This window comes from Pongo pygmaeus, chromosome X (genome assembly GCF_028885625.2).
Source record: "Pongo pygmaeus isolate AG05252 chromosome X, NHGRI_mPonPyg2-v2.0_pri, whole genome shotgun sequence".
Taxonomy (NCBI): Eukaryota; Metazoa; Chordata; class Mammalia; order Primates; family Hominidae; genus Pongo; species Pongo pygmaeus.
Window position 1 is genome coordinate 52,537,932 of NC_072396.2, and position 22,095 is coordinate 52,560,026.

At 36.2% G+C, this 22,095-nt stretch overlaps 1 protein-coding gene and 1 pseudogene across 1 annotated transcript; one reads left to right on the plus strand and one right to left on the minus strand.

The window, feature by feature from the left end:
• Positions 1-17,350: 17,350 nt before the first annotated feature.
• LOC129024079 (importin-7-like) lies at positions 17,351-17,946 on the minus strand (annotated as a pseudogene).
• A 299-nt stretch (positions 17,947-18,245) lies between these two features.
• On the plus strand, positions 18,246-19,325 carry LOC129024080 (cytochrome b-c1 complex subunit 9-like). The gene is made up of 2 exons (XM_054471051.2): positions 18,246-18,249; positions 19,088-19,325. Exons 1-2 carry the CDS (start codon positions 18,246-18,248, stop codon positions 19,294-19,296), a joined length of 213 nt encoding a protein of 70 aa, XP_054327026.1. The 3' UTR covers positions 19,297-19,325.
• The last annotated feature ends 2,770 nt before the right edge of the window (positions 19,326-22,095 follow it).

Sequence of the window (22,095 nt, forward strand, 5' to 3'; positions counted from 1 at the left end):
ACTTCTTGGGATTGATCCAAAGCATGAGACTTAGTGTTACATGTGAATTCTCACCAATAAGCTCTTAGTAATCAGGTGAGCAGTATTACCTACTCATTGGAGGTCAGGAAGACTCTTTTCTCAGCTATTCCTTTGCTTGCTCGATGGGCACCTATACAAAGTCATATGGTGGCATGAACAAGGCTATGTATGGCCTCAACAAAAGGCTCTCACAAAGGCTGATATGACTACCCCTACTGCTGAGTGTGCAAATTTCCAAAACTATCCTGAGTTTCTGATATGTACCAATCCAAAGAGCACCAGCCCAGTACATGGCAGTAAATTAATTACATTGGGCCCATTACATTATGGAGGGGTTTGTTGGCTTTGTGATTTGTCTGCAATAAGTGAATATTCTAGGTATGGATTTGCCTTCCCTACACACAATATTTCTGTCTTATCACCACCTGTGATCCTACAGAATGCCTCATTCACTGTTGTGAAATTTCAGTGTGGGATGACAAAAAAATATCTGTATATGTTAGCCAAATGAACTGGGGTGAATATTTATCTAGTTGGTATCCTGATTGCACCCATTTTCCTTTTAGGATAATACAGTTTCCAAATGTAGTAAATGGGATTTTAGGATGGCCCACAAGATCCCCACCCTCTGGTGTACATAGACTTTTTGGCAGTTATTCAGTAAAACACTAATCTAGGTGCTGTTGTGAAAGGATTTTGTGCATGTAATTAACATCCAAAATCAGTTGACCTTAAAATCAGGTGGGCCTGACCTACTCAAGTAAGACTTTAGAGGATACTGCACTCATCTTGGGAAGAGAGATTTGAAGATCAAGAGGGATTTATGCATGGAAATTCTCCATTCCTAGATTTGAAGATGGAGATGCTACGTGGCAAAGAATATGAGTGGCCTCTATGGGCTTAATGAGGCCTCCAGCTGATAGCCAGTAAAGAAATGAGGACCTCAGAACTATAGCTGCAAGTACAAGAGTTCTGCCAATAATCTGAATGAGACTGGAAGGCATCAGAAAGAAAGGCAGCCCTGCTGACACCTTGATTTCCATCTTGCTTGAACAGAGAACCTGGCCAAGGCATGCCACATCTTCTGTCCTATAATAACTTGGAGATAATAAATAGATGTTGTTTTAGCCACTCAGTCTGTGGCTGTTTGCTGTGCATTAAAAGAAAACCAATATGTAGTCTTTGTGGAATGACATGTCTAGATGTTTTCCTCCCGCTATTGACAAGGAGTAAATCAGATTATTCCTCTCTGATTCCAATATTGCCAAGGTACAGTCATACAACCTATTCTTAGTCAATTACATGCCCTCTCCTTGGACTTTGAAACTTAAGTGATTGACACAAGAGTGAAAAAAAAGGCTTATGTGATTATTATCCCCAGAGCAGCATCCTTATCAGACCATTCCTGTGTTTCACGCTCCTATCCAGTTCTCAAGTTACTTTCTCCAGTCTCCCTCCAGTTCTGTGAGCCTCTGACATCTGTCTAACAAAATCCATTGTATTTACATTGACAAGAAAAAATTCTTATTGATTGTGACCAGTCATGTGGTGAAGCCAGTTTGTACCAGCTTGAGGCAGTGTATTGTATGTACCTCGTTCCACCTTTGCCTTCGGTGAAATTGGCCATGGTGGGATTATTAACTTTGTGAAAAATGGCAGACTACCAATTGCGAATTTTTAAAATCAGAGAACCAGTTATTAACCATTTGCCAGCACATCATTGCTTGCATACAAAATCTTAAGTAATGGAATATGTATGGATTACAAAGGGGCTGGACACTGAGCTCTAGGAGGGCAAAGGCAGCAGGGTATTGTGGAAAGAACTTGGATTTCACCATCAGAGAATCCTAGATTCTAATCCCACGTTTCTTCAGTGGTGTGACTTTGAGCAAGTATCTTCGCCTCTCTGAGTCTTAGTTTACTCATCTATGAAAGTAGGTGAGGAAATACACTATTTGGCAAAAACTGAATTTTCATGCACTCCCCTACATTTCCCAGCCAACTTTCTTGTTGTGTTGGGATCATATGACTATTTCTGGCCAGTGTACAGAAATGATATCTGCACTTCCAGGATAAGACACCTAAAAGCCCAAATATCTTCTTTTTTTTTTTTTCAGGTTGTTGGAAGAATTTATTTTCTTTTTTTTTTTCTTTCTTTTATTATTATTATTATTATTATTATACTTTAGGTTTTATGGTACATGTGCGCAATGTGCAGGTAAGTTACATATGTATACATGTGCCATGCTGGTGCGCTGCACCCACCAACTCGTCATCTAGCATTAGGTATATCTCCCAATGCTATCCCTCCCCCCTCCCCCCACCCCACAACAGTCCCCAGAGTGTGATGTTCCCCTTCCTGTGTCCATGTGTTCTCATTGTTCAATTCCCACCTATGAGTGAGAATATGCGGTGTTTGGTTTTTTGTTCTTGCGATAGTTTACTGAGAATGATGATTTCCAATTTCATCCATGTCCCTACAAAGGACGTGAACTCATCATTTTTTATGGCTGCATAGTATTCCATGGTGTATATGTGCCACATTTTCTTAATCCAGTCTATCATTGTTGGACATTTGGGTTGGTTCCAAGTCTTTGCTATTGTGAATAATGCCGCAATAAACATACGTGTGCATGTGTCTTTATAGCAGCATGATTTATAGTCCTTTGGGTATATACCCAGTAATGGGATGGCTGGGTCGAATGGAATTTCTAGTTCTAGATCCCTGAGGAATCGCCACACTGACTTCCACAAGGGTTGAACTAGTTTACAGTCCCACCAACAGTGTAAAAGTGTTCCTATTTCTCCACATCCTCTCCAGCACCTGTTGTTTCCTGACTTTTTAATGATTGCCATTCTAACTGGTGTGAGATGGTATCTCATAGTGGTTTTGATTTGCATTTCTCTGATGGCCAGTGATGGTGAGCATTTTTTCATGTGTTTTTTGGCTGCATAAATGTCTTCTTTTGAGAAGTGTCTGTTCATGTCCTTCGCCCACTTTTTGATGGGATTGTTTGTTTTTTTCTTGTAAATTTGTTGGAGTTCATTGTAGATTCTGGATATTAGCCCTTTGTCAGATGAGTAGGTTGCGAAAATTTTCTCCCATTTTGTAGGTTGCCTGTTCACTCTGATGGTAGTTTCTTTTGCTGTGCAGAAGCTCTTGAGTTTAATTAGATCCCATTTGCCAAATATCTTCAAAATAATGTGTGCACAGCAGAGTCCTGGGGTAGGTACCCTAAATGGTTGGTTGGATATCCTGGCGGAGGCCAGACTGGTGCAGTAGGATGATAGGGGAAGGACTGGGATGGCCTCTGAATCTGGAGCCTGGCATCAACCTTCCCTGTCTCTGACAGAGCAGTAAGCTGCAAAAGGGCTCACATGTGGGAGTTGATTTTAGTAAGTTTGATTTGGTGTGGAGAAGGGCAGGTGAATGATGCAGAAAGACTGGACTAGAGGGCCCAGAGGGGACCAAAATAACAAGTGTAGGCTGAGGCCAGATTGAAGAAAAGCCTTAAAGACAAGCTTGGGCAGGTTACACTTTCTCCTGGGGCATTAGACCCGTACATAATGTCAATTTTTTTCATCGACTGGTTTTAGTATCCATTAATTATTCTTCCCTTGTTTAATGATTACCATGTTTATTGTGCAAAAATAACTTTCTATTTCCATCATTCTTTCTTTTTCAGCTTTATTGAGGTACAGTTGACAAAAATTGTATATATATATATACAGAGTACAACATGATGTTTTGTTTTGTTTTTGAGATAGTGTTTCGCTCTGTCACCCAGGCAGGAGTACATTGGCGCGATCACAGCTCATTGCAGCCTCAACCTCCCAAGCTCAAGCGATATACCTCATATAAACAGAATTACATGATGTACCTCATAAACAGAATTATACAGCATTTGTCTTTCTGTAACTTGTTTATTTTACTTAGCATAATGTCTTCAAGGTTCATTCATGTTGTAGCATGTGGCTAATAAAAGTCCATTATTTTTCAAATCTGAACAATAAAACATTTTGCTTATCCATTCATCTGTCAATAGATATTTTGAATTCTCCCACCTGTTAGCTATTGTGAATAGTATTGCTATGAACATGGGTGTGCAAACATGTCTTTGAGACCCTGATTTCAATTCTTTTGGATATATACCCAGAAGTGGAAATACTGAAACATATGGTAGTTCTATTTTTAAGTTTTTGAGGAACAGCCATACTATTTTCCATAATAGTTGCACAATTTTACAATCCCGCCAGCAGTGCACAAGGGTTCCAATTTCTCCGCATCCCCAGTGACACTTATTTTCTCTCTTTTGATAGCAGCCATCCTAATCGGTATGAGGTAATATCTAATTGTGGTTTTGATTTGCATTTGTCTGATGATCAGTCATGTTTAGCATCTTTCAATATGCTTGCTGGCCATTTGCATATAATCTTTGGGGAAATGTCTGTCTTTTGTCCATTTTACAATTGGGTTACTTGTGTCTTTCTTTTAAGAAATAGGATCTTGCTCTGTCACCGAGGCTGGAGTGCAATCGTAGCTCACTGCAGCCTCAACCTCCTGGGCTCCAGTGATACTCCCACCTCAGCCTCCTGAACAGTGAGGTCTACAGGTGAACGCCACCATGTCTGGCTAATTGATTTTTTTTCTTTTTTTTTTTAGAAACAGGTTCTCACTATTTTGCCCAGGCTGGTCTTGAACTCCTCACCTCAAGCGATCCTCCCGCCTCTGCTGAGCTAGGATAACAGGCATGAACCACTGTGCCAAACCAGTTATTCAATTTTTTGTTGTGGAGCAGTATTTTTTTATATATTCTGCTTATTAATCCCTTATTAGGTATATACTTTGCAAATATCTTCTCCCATTCTGTATGTTGCCTTTTCACTGTGTTGACTTTGTCCTTTGATACACAAATGTATTTGTTTGATGTAGTCCCATTTGTCTATTTTTTGCTTTTGGTGTCATAACCAGAAATTATTTGCCAAATCCAGTGTTATGAAGATTTTCTCCTATCTTTACTTCTAGGAGTTTTTAAATTTTAGATCTTACATTTAAATCTCTAAACTATTTTATTAATTTTTATCTTGTAAAAGGTCTATTTTACTTTTTTGCAGATGGATGTCCAGTTTTCCCAGCACCATGTGTTGAAGATTGTCATTTCTCCGTTGAGGAATCTTGGCACCCTTGTCAAAGATCATTTAACTACATATATGAGGGTTCATTTCTTGACTCACTATTCTATTTCATTGGTCTATATGTCTATCTTTATGCCAGTACCATATATATAAAATAAATATTATAATATATAATATATAATATATTATTGATGAAAATAATATATTTGATGAAAATATATATTATATATAAAATATATAATATATTTAATATATATAATATATAATAATATAATATATTATATATAATATTATATATATATTATGGTTTTCAGTGTATAAGTCTTTTTGCTACCTTGGTTGGGTTTATTCCTAAGTATTGTATTCTTTTTCATTGTATTGAAAATGGAATTGTTTTCTTTTCTTTTTGAATTGTTCATTGTTACTGTATAAAATGCAATTTATTTTTGTGTGTTGATTTTAGTATCCTACAAGTTTCCTAGATTTGTTTATTAGTGCTAACAGTTTTTGTGTGTGGAATCTTTAGAGTTTTCAGCATATAAGAAAGATCATGTCATCTGTAAAGAGAGATAATTTTACTTCTTCATTTCCAGTGTGGATGCTTTTTGCTTTTTCTTTTTCTTTTCCTTTTCCTGATTGTTCTGGATAAGACTTTAATACTGTGTTGAATAGAAATGGCTGCAATGGTCATCCTTGTCTTATTCCTTAACTTAAAGGAAAATACTTGGCTCATTAAATTAGTTTGGGAGTGTTTTCTATTCTTATGTTATTTGTATCTTATATTGTGTGAAATCAATACTAATTGTTTAAATACTTGGTTATATTCTCATGTGAAGCCACCTGGACCTGTAGGTTTCTTTTTATGGAGCATTGAAATTACAAATTATTTTATTTAATAGTTATATACTTCTTTCATCTCAATTGAATTTTGGTATCTTGTAGTTTTTAAGGAATTGGTTCATTTCTTCTAAGTTGTAGCTTTTATAAGCATAGTTATTTGTCATGTTCCCTATTATCCTTTTAATGCTTGCAGGGTCTGTAGTAATAGTCTTATTTCATTCTTGATATTGGTCATTTATATCTTTTCTGTTTTTATTTTTGTCAGCTTTACTGAAGTTTGATCAATTTTATTGATATTTTCAAAGAACCAGCCTTTGTTACATTGATGTTTTGTATAATTTTCCTGTTTTCAATATTATTGTTTTCTATTCTCGTCTTTTTTATTTCTTTCCTTCTGCATGTTTTAGGTTCACTTTGCTCTTCTTTTTCTAGTTTCTTGGAATAGAAACTTAGATCACTGATTTTAGATCTTTCCTCTTTCTAATGTAAGCATATAGTACTCTAAATTTCCATTTCATCTTTGCTTTGTAGTATTCCACACGTTGATATTTTTTGTTTTTATTCTCATTCTGTTCTATGTATTTTTAAAATTTTCTTAGAAACTTCGATTCATGAATTATGTAGAAATATGTTGTTTAATTCACAAGCGTCTGTAGATTTTCTGTTGTTTTTCTGTTATTGATTACTAATTTCATTTCTTTATGGATAGAGAACATACTCCGTATGATGTCAATTGTTTTAATGTTGTTGAAGTTTTCCCCATAGTGTATCCTATTGAATGTTCCACTGGTGCTTGAAAAAATGTGTTTTCTGCTGTTGTTAGTTGGAGTGCTCTTTCTATATATATGTATCAATTATATCATATTGGTTGATTGCTTTGCTCATTTCTTTTATATCCTTCCAGATATACTGTTTAGTAGCTTTATCAATTGCTGAGAGTGCACTGTTGAAGTCCCTTAGTATAAATTTAAGTGTGTCTATTTCTTTTTTCTGCTCTATCAGCTTTTCCTTCATATATTTTGAGGCTCTTTTGTTTGATGCATACACATTTAGGATTGTAGTTTCTTGTAAATCATTGTAAATCTCGGTGATTGACCTTTTATCATTACGTAGTGTCTCTCTGTCTCCAGTAATTTCCTTTGCTCTCAATTCTACTTTATTTGATATTAATATCAATACTCCTGCTTTCATTTTTGTTTTGAGACGGAGTCTGATTCTGTCATCCATGCTGGAGTGCAGTGTCTCACTGCAACCTCCACCTCCCAGGTTCAAGCGATTCTCTGGCCTCAGCCTCCCAAGTAGCTGGGATTACCACGATGCCCGGCTAATTTTTTTTTTTTTAATTTTAGTAGAAAAAGGGTTTCTCCATGTTGGCCAGGCTGCTCTTGAGATCCTGATCTCAAGTGATCCATTCGCCTTGGCCTCCCAAAGTGCTGGGATTACAGGCGTGAGCCATTGCGCCCGGCCCCTGCTTTCATTTCATTAATGTTTGCATTATACATCACTTTCCATCCTTCACTTTCATCCTTTGTATTTTTATTTCTTTTAAAATTGATACATAATAGTTGTACATATTTTGGGTGTACATGTGGTATTTTGATACCTGTATACAATGTGTAATAATTAAATCAGGGTAATTGGGATATCTGTCACCAAACTTTATGTTGTCTTTATGTTGGAAGCATTGCGATTCTTCTAGCTATTTTGAAATACACAATAAATTATTGTTAACTACAGTTTCTCTACTGTACTATTGAATACTATAACTTATTCCTTCTATCTAACTGTATTTTTGTATCCCTAAAACAATTTCGCTTCATTGCCCCCCTACCTTTTTTGGCCTCTGGTAATTACGTTTCTACTCTCTGCTTCCACGAGATTCACTTTTTAAGCTCCCATTAAATGCACATGGGAACATGCAGTATTCACTCTTACATGAATGAGAACATGCAGCATTTGTCTTTCTGTTCCTGGCTTATTTCACTTGAGGTAATGACTTCCAGTTCCATCTATGTTGCTGCAAATGATAAGATTTAATACTTTTTTATGGCTGAATAATATTTCATTGTATACATGTACCACATTTTCTTTATCCATTTATCCGTTGATGGACACTGAAGTTGATTCCATGTCTTGGTTATTGTGAATTGTACCACGATAAACCTGGGAGTGCAGATATCTCTTAAGTATACTTATTTCCTTTCTCTTGGATATATACCGGGCAGTGGAATTTCTGAGAAATATGGAAGTTCTATTTTTAGTTTTTTGAGGAACTTTTCTATAGTGGCTGTACAAATTTACCTTCCCAGCAACACTGTACCAGTATTCCCCTTACTCTGCATTCTTACCAGCATTTGTTATTCTTGTCTTTTTTATAATAGCCATTTTAACTGGAGTGAGATGATATCTCATTGTGATTTTGATTTGCATTTTCCTAGTGATTGGGTATTTTCTCTATATCCATTGGTCATTTGTTTGTCTTCTTTTGAGAAATGTCTATTCAGATCTTTTACCCATTTTAAAATTGGATTTTTTTTTTTGCTATGAGTTGTTTGATTTACCCATTGTATTAGTTCATTTTCATGCTACTGATAAAGACATAACCGAAACTGGGAACAAAAAGAGGATTAATTGGATTTACAGTTCCACGTGGCTGGGGAAGCCTCAGAATCATGGTGGGAGGTGAAAGGCTCTTCTTATATGTTGGCAGCAAGAGAAAATGAGGAAGAAGCAACCTTTAATAAACCCATCAGATCTCATGAGACTTATTCACTATCACGAGAATAGCACTGGAGAGACCAGCTCCCATGATTCAATCACCTCTCCCTGGGTCCCTCCCATAATATGTGGGAATTCTGGGAGATGCAATTCAAGTTGAGATTTGGGTGGGGACACAGCCAAACCATATCACCTATATATTCTGGTTATTAATCCCTTGTCAGATGAACAGTTTCCAGATATTTTTTCCATTATTCAGATTGTATCTTCACTTTGTTGATGGTTTCCTTTGTTGTGCAAAAGGTTTTTATCTTGATGTAATCTTATTTGTCTATTTTTACTTTTGCTGCCTATGCTTTCGAGGTCTTAAAAAAATCTTTGACTAGACCAACAGTCTAAAATGTTCCCCCAATGTTTTCTTTTAGTAGTTTTATAGTTTTAGGTCTTAGATTTAAGTATTTAATCCATTTTGAGTTGGTTTGTGTATATGGTGAGAGATAGGGGTCTAGTTTTGTTCTTATACATAGACATATCAAGTTTTCCCAGCATCAATTATTGAAGTGCCTGTCCTTTCTGTAATGTGTATTTTGGTTCCTTTGTCATTTAGGTCTTTTTATCCATTTTGAGTTGAGTTTTGTGTATGGTGTAAGATAACAGTCCAATTTCATTTTTTTCCTTGTGGAAACCCAGTTTTCCCAGCACCGTTTGTTGAAGAGACTATCTTTTCCCCCATTGTGTTCTCTTGGTGCCCTTATCTACAATTAGTTGACCGTATATGTGTGGATTTATTTTGGGGCTCTCTATTTTGTTCCACTGTTTTCTATGTGTTTGTTTATGACACTACCATACTATTTTGATTACTGTAGCTTTGTAATATAAGTTTAAATAAGGAAGTGTGATCCCTCCAACTTTATTTTTCTTCCTCAGAATTCCTTTGGCTATTCAGTGTCTTTGTGATTCCATACAAATTTTAGGATTATTTTTCCTATTGCTGGGAGGAATACCATGGCAATTTTGATAGAGAGTGTATTGAATTTGTATATTGCTTTAGGTAGCATGGGCATTTTAACAATATTATCAAGTTAGTGCAAAACTATTTGTGGTTTTTACTGTAACCAAAAGAAATGGCAAAACCCACAATTACTTTTGCACCAACCTAATAGTTCTTCCATTTCATGAGAATGGACTATCATTCCATTTATTTGTATCTTCTTCAATTACTCTCCCCAATGTTTTATAGTTTTCCATGTGCAGGTCTTTCATCTCCTTGGTTAAATTTACTCTTAAATGTTTTTTAATGCTACCATAAATGGGATTGTTTTATACCCTGCAATTTTCCTGAATTGATTTATTAGTTCTAACAGTTTTTTTGTGTGGAATCTTTGAGGTTTTCTATATATAGGATTATGTCATCTGCAAATGGAGATAATTTTACTTTTCTTCTTTCCAACTTGAATACCTTTTATTTCTTTTTTAGCAGAAGTAAGTAATAATGATTAGAACAGAAGTAAATCAAATAGAGAATAGAAAAACAATAGGAAAAAATCAATAAAACTGAGTGTTTTTTTTTCAAAAAGAGCTAGACTAAGAAGAAAAGGCAGAAGAGTCAAATCAATAAAATCAGAAATGAAAGGGGTCATAAGGGGCTATTATGAACAATACACCAGCAGACTGGATAATTCAGATAAAACGGACAAATTCCTGAAAAAATACAACCTACCAAGGTTGAATCAGGAAGAAATAGAAAGTTTGAACAGAACAATAACAAATAGATTGAAGTGGTATAATAATTTAAAAGCTCCCAACAAAAAAAAAACCCAGGAACAGATGATTTTATCGCTGAATTCTGCAAAACATTCAAAGAAGAATTAATACAAATACTTCTTCAACTCTTCCAAAAACTAGAGCTAGAGGGACTATTTCCAAACTTATTTTATGAGGCCAGCATTACCATGATACCTAAGCCAGACAAAGACACCATAAAAAAAGAAAACTTCAGGCCAATATATCTGATAAACATTGATACAAAAATTTTCTATAAAATATTAGCAAACCCAAGTTCAACAACACATCAAAAAGATTATACATCATGACTGCTATGATTTGAATGTCTTCTCCAAAACTCATGTTGAAACTCAATCCCCAGTGTGACAATATTGAGAAGTAGAGCCTTTAAGAGGTGAATAGGTAATGAGGTCTCTGCCTTCATGAATGGATTAATCCATTTATAGATTAATGGATTAATGAGTTAATGGACTAGTGGGTTATCATGGGAAGGAACTGGTGGCTTTATAAGAAGAGAAAGAGACTCAAGCATGCTCTGCCACCTCACCATGTAATGCCCTGAGCCGCCTCAGGACTCTGCAGAGTCCCCAGCAGCAAGAGCGTTCTTACCATATGTAGTCCCTTGACCTTGGACTTCTCAGCATCCATAACTGTAAGAATAAATACCTTTTTAAAATAAAGTACCCTCTTTTGGATATTCTGTTATAAGCAACAGAAAAGACTAAGACGATGGCCAAGTGGAATTTATCCTTGGCATGCAAGCCTGTTTTAAAGTATGCATATGAGTCAATGTGATACACTAACAGAATGAAAGATAAAAAGCACACAAAAATCATCTCAATTTACACAGAAAAAGCATTTGACAAGGTTCAACATCCTTCCTTGATAAAAATGCTGAACAGTTTAAGTATAAAAGGAAAGTTTCTCAGCAAAATAAAGGTCATTTATGAAAAACCCACAATTAATATCATAATCAATGAGGAAAAATGAAAAACTTTTCCTCTAAGATCCAGTACAAGGTAAAGATTCCCACTCTCTCCACTTCTATTCAATATAGTACAGGAAGTACTATGATGTAAATTTCTTGTAGATAGTATACATTGGATTTTTTGAAAATTCATACTGCCAATCTGTTTTTTTGCCAAGTATTTAAAAAATTGTATTTATAATTGACACATACTAATTATACATGTTTATGGGGTACACTGTGATGTTTCAATACATGTATACATTGTATAATGGTAACATGTATTGAAACATGTATACATTGGGTATACATGTATACATGTTTGGGTAATTCACAGATCCATCACCTTAAACATCTATCATTTCTTGGTGGTCTAATCTCTTTTTAATTGGTATATTTACACCATTTATATTTACAATAACTGTCCCTATTTTAAGGCTTAAGTATGCCATTTTGTTCTCTGTGCATCTCTCTGTTTTTTGTTTCTCTCTGTCTCTGTCTCTCTCTCTCTCTCTCTCTGCTCCCTATAGGTTATATGAACATTTGTTAAGATTCCACTTAGAGTGAAGTGTAGAAACATTACTTTTGATGTGTTTTTGATCCTGTGTTAACACTGCTTAATTCTTGGTGTTTCAATTTGGTATAATAATATTGCTTTTGCCTTTATATTTTCCTATAGTGCTTGATTTTTATAAAGCAATGAATATATAATAAATTTGTGAAGTCACTATCCTTCTATTATATTTGTAAATGTAGCTATATATTGTCAATGAAAAAATGTGGCTGATTTACACTGTTATTAAAACTTGAAAATCCTCAGTATTTATAGTTTTTAGACTTGATGCACTTGAGATTTGAGCAGCAAAATCCTTTTTTACACATGACCTAATTTTTTCTATGATCATATCAGTTTCTACCCAAGCATTAGTGATTTAGGTCACTCGGATGGGGGCAGGTTTCTCTTATAACTCATCTCTAGCTCAAGAAAAGCCTCTTTCTCTCAAGCTTCTTCCTCACTACTCCCTTAGAGGAAGGAAGACCAATGTGATAGGTCAAATTCTGGAGCACTGTAAGGAGTACCACTGTGCATTGCTAGGTGACACCCATACATGTAAGACACATCTAAGCTCTTCTCTTTCTTATGATACTGAAGTGATGAGATAAGCTGGTGTTGACTGTGAAAGCTGGGCATTGACACACTGGCCTCTCTTTCTTCTCACTGGAGATTTTGGGCTCCGTCATTCCTGCCTACTAGGGGTCAGCTGATGATAAGATTTCTGTAGAATAAAAGAGGCAAAGAGACCCTGCTTCATTCTTGTGCCTAAACCTGTGCTTCAATTCAAGTTGACCTGAGGGCTCTGCACTGACGGGTCATGGGAACTGGCCCAATGAATGATATTTCAGGTCCTTGTGTGCGTGTCTTTTTCAAGGAAAGCCCTAAGGGGGGCAATAAAGCAGTGTAACATAGGAGTATGGTATTCTTGTAGCCTCTGAACAAATGCTAACCCCACACTGTCAGATTCTTACCAGTAATGCCACATAATTGGATATCTCTCGCTCTACTGCAGGTGGTGCAGATGGTGACCCAAATGTCATCATCCACATTGAAATGTCACACATACCCATTCAAATAGACATACCCATTTAAATAGACATACCCATTCAAATAGACATGCCCTCAGGTGTTGCCATGCCCCCGTCCAGATGTCAGCACTAGGTGTTTGCAGATATGATTGGTGGACTTCATGTATGAAAAGACAAGGGTAACTTTCTGTAGTTCTTAGTAGTTTCAATCATTTGCAGAGTCATTATTCCCTCCCTGTTCTCCTTTTTGTTTCTTCCCCATTTATTCTTTAGGGTGTTCTATGATACTTAGCCTTATTGGCACCTGCTTTCATTTCCTGAGTTCATGTCAAGATGTCACCCGTACCCTGTCTTCTTAGAATTCATGGTGATGCAATACAGGCAACTTGAATAAAAAGACTGATGGGAGGCCTCTTGAACTCTGTTAGTTTCCCTACTCTTTACTTTTCTTTTTATGTTTCATGCACCATCCTCAGGGGCTGTGAAACCAGTTCTTGGTTTTTAATCTAGTCTCACAGTAAGCAGGTTGTCCTCATTTAGCTACAATTTTACTTCTCAATAATTTAACTCTGACATTAAATTGTCCAAACTGACAAACACATCCCAGGTGAACTTGCTGTTTTTTGCCACTTCTCAGTTGTCTTAATTACAGTTAGAATTGGACAATTAAGTTCATCTTTAGTAACTGCACACACATATTTAACTAATTGTTAGCTTTCCTTGCACATAATTCTATTCTATGTACCTCATATTATTTGATTTCCTTGAAAGAGAGAGCACATATCACTCTTGTGTTTTCAAGAAGTAACTTTCAGCTCTCAGTAAGTTATGTATTTGAAATTTTGTCCTGCAGCATTGCTACTACTTTCCAATATAAATTTTCTCTTGCACACAAACCTCACACAGGCTCATGTCAAATATTTATATAAGCATAGTCAAAATAGGGTGAATAAATTTCTCTTTGGTGGTCAGTTTCCAATTACACCTTCACATGACAGGTAGAGCCTGCTTTAGAGTCTCTATAATCAATCCTAAACTGTCTGTTACACAACAGTTTCTCCACCATTGGAAAATCAATTCTCTGTTCCCATGGGCTTTGGTAGAGTTACATTCCTCTGCCATCTTGAAACAAATCCATTTGTGAGATCATACTCATATCACATGGTGCCATCACACAAGTTGAGCCCTAGCGCAATGGTAATAAAGTAAGTATTCCTAATATATGCTCACGAAAGGGGACTGGAATCATCCTATGACAAAGCTAGGATTGGTGCAGTAAAGTGGTCTCAGGATGGGAGGCACTTTTCCATTTCTGTTAATCTGAATACTGAAAGTCTTGACGAAAAGACTTTATCAGCTCGTATTAACAATACTAACTCATAAGGAATTAAAAAATTTAATACCAGGCCGGGCGCAGTGGCTCACGTCTGTAATCCCAGCACTTTGGGAGGCTGAGGGGGGATGGCTCACCTGAGGTCAAGAGTTCGAGACCAGCCTGGCCAACATGGTGAAACCCAGTCTCTACTAAAAATACAAAAAATTAGCTGAGCATGATGGCAGGTGCCTGTAATCCCAGCTACTTGGGAAGCTGAGGCAGGAGGATCGCTTGAACCTGGTAGGCAGAGGTTGCAGTGAACCAAGGTCACACCATTGCACTTCAGCCTGGGCAACAAGAGCGAAACTTCGTCTCAAAAAAAAAAAAAAATTAACGTGAGAAACCTGTAACACCATCTTGCAGCTTTGCACCAAGCTTACATTGTTTAATGGTCATAGTTGGTAATATTTATTTGTGTCAGGGGAATAACATTTTCATGGCTCCTGAATTTAAGTTTCCTATTTAGTAGGTTTATTTTTATCTAATGAATTTAAAATACCAGCATGAGTATTTTGCTAAGAGAGAGGATTAGATAACATCCTAGTGTTCCAGAAAAGGGTATGGATACTTCACCACAAAATATTCAAACTATTCCCAAGAGAAACTTTTTAGCAATGACAAATGCAGTAGTTTATGCTATTCACTACGTGAAAGAAGAGGCATCCACCACTCTTGTTCATTCCCTAAAGTGCTGGTAGTATTTGCTTTGTAACAACATACCCCTGTTAAAATTCTTTTAACTATCACCTATAGGATAAACATAGAACTCCGTGTCATGTGCCTTTAAGATTTTCTATGTTTTGACTAAACTTCCTTAGCAGGCCCATTTTTCTCCCTGTTCTCCCGAGAGTCACCACCCACTCTTATCCAGCACCTTCATTAACATAGAGCTCTCTGTCCTTTTCTTTTTCTTTTTTCTTTTTTCATACTGTGCATGGGAATAACTAAAACCTTTATTAGATATGATTTTCCATTAACAATAATGTGAAAATTACAATTATGAATTCAAAAGGCAGTGAAGTCTGAACATTTAAAAAGAAGACTGGGTGTTAGGGAACAAAAGGTAAAGGAAGATGAGAATGTTTCTTTTATACTATTCATTATCTCCCCTCTGTACACAGTGTTGCATATATACAACCACTTCATTTTTACTGACTTTATATAATAGTGAAATCCCCTCAAGCAACCTAGGGTATACAGTTGGGGTCCAACTTTCAGGGGGTGCGGGGGGGAGTAGAAACACACTTGATTAACAGTTTTCACCCACACATTTTAGACAATTTTTTTCTTTTTTTGCCAAGATTTTAGTAGTAAGTTCATAAATATAGGAAATACTTTCACTTCTTCAGTGTTAAAATAGAAAACCAAACAGTGCTGACAGTAGTGGCTTAATTATTGGTATACAAGAAAAACACAACACCAATGGGTTTTCTTAATTATGCATTTTAAATATCAGTATGTGCATTTGTTTTTACAGTTATAAATTTTCTCATCTGTTTTAGACAACAGCTTGTAATAGTTTTGAATCCATTAAGATGTTGCTTTCAATTTGAAATATTTTGTGTATACATGTATATAAAAAATAACCCAATGTATGACTCATCTGACAGATGTTTAAGATCAATAAAGGCTTATTTTTCAACATGCAGTTAGGAAGACAGGGAAGCAAGCCAACCTCTCTACACTGTCTTTTTGCTGGCTTGTTTTTGCAGTGGTATCAATAGTGGTTTTTGAAGGGAACCGTGTGCCATCAGCCTATCTAGTCAAGATTAGATACCACAATCAACAAGAGGAGTAGAAGAGATGGGGAAGAGGGAGTAGGTAAGTGTTAGATATCAACTTTTTTTAAGTGCGCATTTTGTACTCTTCTAGGTATGGGATTAAAAACAGGCCAGTGAGGAAAAAAATGTTTTAATTAGGAAAAAACTGCAATCAAATCAAGACATAATAGCCGAATTAAGTTCTTTTGATAGACTGCATATATAGATGTTTAGCCATACTCTTAGATGAACTTTTTAAGAGTAGAACTTCATATCCAATTTACATGCTCTAGATACCACCTTTCTTATTTTTTATAGTAAGGTCTGGTATTAAAATACCCACTTGTACATTGACAGCTTTAAGAAAAACAGGACACAGAGAGAGTCATTATTTTCAGCAGCAATGAAATACCACATACCAAATTCAAGTCACTATCAGAGGTGAGTGTCACACAAAGTCACCAGGTATAAAATTGCTAGTTCATTTTTAAATTAATAACTTGAAATTACCCATGCCTCCCCACCCCATTACATCTTTTTATAAACAGAAAATATTTTGCTATTTTATACATAGGCTAGCAGCCTTGTTTTAATATAAAAGTGCTAATTCATTTACAGATTTGTATAATCAGTTATGTAGTGCTACAGTAAGTGTCCAATAATCTACATAGGAACAATGATGAATGAAAATGATGAAGATTGAATAAGGCTATCAGGTTACCTTATCTTATTTACATATAAAGAATAGATACCCAATGGCGAGGAAGAGACAGAAATTGGACAAATACCCATGGGTGTAAACATTACATCTACTTTTGAGCTTTATACTGCAAATGAAACATTTTAAATGGTCCTGTAGCCCATGCCTATTTTTTCCTCAGAAAAAGAAAAGCTGCCTTCATGACATCCCCTCTTGTTTCAGATTTCCACAGTGTCACTTTGAAGCTTCAGAGTCAGGATCTTACTTTCTTCAAAAAATAAAGAAAATATGCCCCCTAAGGTACCTCCCCATCCCCTCACCCCCCAAACCCCGCTGGTTTCTTTTCCAGTGCCAGGTTGCATGATCAGGTCCCATCTCCTCGGGTTGTTGGTGTTTGTTTGTTTGTTTGATTTTTCAATCTATTGATCATTAGTTTAGAATAGATAACATAAACCACTTCTGGAACCACTACTAGGAGGAACACAAGCTCTTCACTGCAATCACACAGCAGGAAAGAAAGAGATAACTCAATTCATCCGTGGTGCTGGGCCTCCAAAATTCAAAGAACTTGGCACAACTGGAGCACTAAATTTGTATCCTCCATGCTTCTCAATCATTTTGGATTTATGGGCTGCTCTTCTTTGATCGGCCAGAGTTGCTATGTCTTGTAACTGTTTTCTTTGTTCTTCATTAAGACTGTGTGAGTCAGAGCCTGATACCACACAGGATTACGATTTTGAATAGTCTGAAAGATAGCTTTAAATATCTGATACTCATCAACAGGGTTATCTTCATCATCAATGATTGTGGAATAGCCTTCCAGAGCAGTCTCTTCAGCATCACCTTCTTCCCAATCTTCATCATCTCCATCTTCACCTGCCTGCTTAGCCAGAATCTCCAAATATTCTTTCTCATCTTCATCAATATAATCTTCATCACTCCCCAGTTCCTCGGTTTCATCATCATCTTCAGCTTCATCATCATCATCACTGTCATTCCCGTGTTCTGCATGGCAGGCATATGCTCTTTTAAATCCATTAAATCTACTGAACAAGAGCATAGAAGATCTTGAATATTCGTTTCTGGTTGAGGACAGACTGATCAGACTGGTCAGAAAGAAGCTGGATAAAATGATCCTTTAGAACTGGCAGAAAATGCTGCATTGCCTCCTAGTCTGGTCTGTCTGTTCTAATGTGAATTTCCCTTGGTCCTGCAGGGTTGACACAGTGTTTCCAATCTTTTGTATTTCCTTAGGGCTCCTCAACCCTCTGTGAAAGGTGTGGAGGTACAAAGAAATGTTAAGTCAAGTCGCCAGGCAGGTGATATCAGTTCCCTGCAGAACAATGTGTGTAATACCTGATGGGTGAGTCCCCTTCCCCATCCCTTTCCCTCTCTGCATCTGCCTCCTGGATAATCTAAGCTACTTTCTTATCTCCTAATTGGATGACAACAGGAGGGCCAGGGTTGCCTCAGGGATAATAGAGGCCCTTGGTTTTGGTGGCCTATTGTTGTGCATCTGGAAAGCACTAATGCTTAGGTTTTTAGTCCTAGTACCAAGTCAGAAAAACATGAAAGATGAGGAAGGAGGATTTAGATTTAGCAATCAAGAGCTAGAACAGAATTTTTACATTACTCCCAAAACAGTACTGCTGCCTTACTTTTCTTCAATATATGTAAAGTGCAAAACGAAAAAATTAACTGTTACACCAACATTTTATATCACGTATATATTATATATGTACTTGAAAAATCAATGTGAAATACAAATCTTTTGTGAGAAGTGAAGATTAAGAGAGGTTGTTACCAGCAGAATAGTACTACAAATAATGCTAAATGAAGTTCTTTAGGTTGAAGGAAAATGAGATTCAATGGAAATTTTGATCTACAATGAGGAATAAAGAGCAGCAGAAATGTTAAATATGTAGGTAAGCATAAAATATTATCTTTTATTTTCTCTTAATTATAAAAAGGAAAACTAAAGCAAAAAAATTCTATTGTGGAGTCTATAATGAATGTAGAAATAAAATATATGTCCACAACTACACAATTGAGAGACGTGAATGAATTTTTACTATTGTAAATGTATTATGTTTTATGTGAAGTTGTAAATATTAACGCTAATAGGCTATGATAAGTTAAATATGCATATGGTAACCCTTGAGCAACCCCTAAAATTAATACCAAAATTTATTGTTAAAAAGATAATAGAGGAAGAAACATAGTGATGCCGACGTTGACTGCGAAATTGTACTCCCTGCTGTTCCGCAGGACTTCCACCTTCGCCCTCACCATTGCTGTGGGCGTCCTGTTCTTCGAGCGAGTCTTCCATCAGGGCGTGGACGAGATCTACCAGCACATCAGCGAGAGGAAGCTATGGAAACACATCAAGCAAAAGTATGAGAAAAAGTAGTTCCTTGGAGGCCCCCATCCAGGCCAGAAGGACCAGGTCCACTCGCCAGCTGTTTGCCCAGAGTTGGGGCCTCAGCTTGAAGACGATGCTCAAGTTACTTTTCATGTACCACTGTTCGCTGTTGGCAAGAAACAGCTTTACCTACAAAACAAACTCTTTACCTTCTGCCGTGTTTGAAGTATGTTTAGTCAGCATCATCAAGAAATGTGAATTGCCCTTGAAAAAAAAAGACAATAGAGGTATTGAAATAAAATACTAAAAATGTTTGATTATCCCCAAATAAGCAAGGAATGTGAGACAGAGGAATAATAAACAAATGAGACAAAAAGAAAACAAATAGCAAATGACAGACTGAATCACATCTATAATTACATTAAATAGAAATAGACTAAACACTCCAACAGAAAAGCAGAGATTATTAGATAGGATAAGAAAGCAAGGCCCAAGTATTTGCTAACAAAAAGAGATGCACTTACATATAAAAACTTAAATAGATTGAAAATAAAATGAAGAAAAATCAAAAAGCAAACCTAAGAATACGGTTTTGGCTATATAAATATCAGACAAAGTAGACCAAGAAAAAGAATATCACATGAGATAGGGGTATAAAGATAGTGCGTTAATAAATAGTAATGCTAAATATGTATGTGTCTAAAATCAGAGCCTCAAAATTTATGAGACAAATGCAGACAGATCTGAAGGGAGAAAGAGACATATCTAAAATCATAATTGATGATTTTTATCACTCCTTTCTGGGTAATTAATGGAAGAACTAAAAAAAATCAGTAAAGATTTAAAATATTTCTATAATACTGTCATCCAAATTAATGTAATTGACATTTTATAGGACACTACTCCTAATTGCTGAAGAATTCCTATTATTTCCAAGGGCAAATGGAATGCTCATCAAAGTAAATTATATTCTGTACCGTAAAATATGTATCCATAAATATCAAAAGTTTGAAATCTTACAGAGTATGTTCTCTGACCACAATAAAATTTAATTAGAAATAAACATGAAGTATCTAGAAATATCTGTAAATGCCTCCAAATATTTATAAATGAAATAACATATTCGTAAATAAGATTTTAATCACGCAGCACTTTGGGAGGCAAAGGCAGGTGATGGTCAGGAGTTCCAGATCAGCCCGGCCAAGATGGCAAAACCCCCTCTCTACTAAAAATACAAAAATTAGCCAGGCATGGTGGTGTACACCTGTAATCCCAGCTACTAGGGAGGCTGAGACAGGAGAATCGCTTGAACCCGGGAGGAGGAGGTTGCAGTGAGCCGAGATCGTGCCATTGCACTCCAGCCTGGGTGACAGAGCAAGACTCCATATCCAAAATATATATATATGTATTTTATCAGAGATGAATATAAAATATATATTTTATCAGAGATAATTTGAAAAGATTAATAAAAATTATAAATTCCTAGAGAGAATGTCCAAGGAACAAAGAAAGAGAAAACTCTGGTAACAGGAATAAAAGAGTGTACATCACTACAGATTTTATGGATATTAGAAGATTGATAACAGTATATTCTCTGACCACAACAAAATTAAATTAGAAATCAATATTACTATAAAAATGAAGATTTCCTCTGAGAATGGCAGGCAAATTTTTTCCTCAGTTATATGTCTGATTAGCCTATGTATTTATTGATTTGATCCCATATTAGTTGAGTAGCAGAAAAGAGAATGGGGAAAGATGACATTGTGGGAATTGCCTGGTAAAGACGATTTATAGGACTGTCATAGCATTGATAACTGAAAGAAGATGCGATTGAGGGCCATAGTCTTTCTAGTACTGCCACAATATGTGGGTGGATAGCTAAGAGGCACACATAATAGAGCGATGCTATATGAAAGCCACCAGTTGGAGGTCAGTGGGGAGTGGTGACCAAATCTTGCAAGGTATTCAATGTTTAGGGAGGTTACATTGAGGTTAGTCCCTCATCAATAAGGCATTAGTGTAACTACAACCCATTCTCGTTAAGCCTCAACTGTGGTCTAAGGAAGAAGTTACATCAACAAGAGAGTGAGACTGGAAAATTCATCCAGTTGAGTAAAGAGTTGCGTGTCCCTTTTTTTGTTTTTCCATATCCCACAACACCACAGAGGGGAAAGTAAGTGTCTAGAAGGGAGGACAACAAAGGGAGGGAATGTACAGTCCTTGACGTCTTCATCTCCTTTACACGTTATGATGTTGAAGTCAGCCTGATCTAGCATGACCTGAGGTAGGCAAGGAGATCTGAGATTTACATCAAGTTCAAAAATCAAATTGTAAAATAAATGTGACTGACTTACATGGCACATATATTAACTTATATTTATAAGTAAGTAATTATATGAGATCATTCTAATAATATCACCACCAACTAACAGGATGTGGCCAACCCATGCAAGTGTAAAGAGCATGTTTTCAACTTTCCTAGATGGAGAACAGTCACTGGAAAAAATAACATCGTCTTTTATGTTTGCACTCTAATGAGTTGAGAATCCTTAATATATTCACTTACAGTTGAGGTTTGACTTTATCTCAACTATTATTTCTCTTTGCATCCCTGTCCTTTTGCTTGCTCTTCAGCTTGCCCATTTCTCTTTTCTCTGTATTTAGTCCTTCATCTCCTCTTCTCAATCTTTATTATCCTTCATACTCTCTCCTCTTCCTGCATCTTTCCACTCCTCCTACACTTAAAATTTTATTACATCCTCCTGTCATCCCTCTTACTCCTCTCTTCTGCCTTATTTCTATTGCTTCTCTGCATGTATTGGACCTCTACTTAGAGTTAATCAT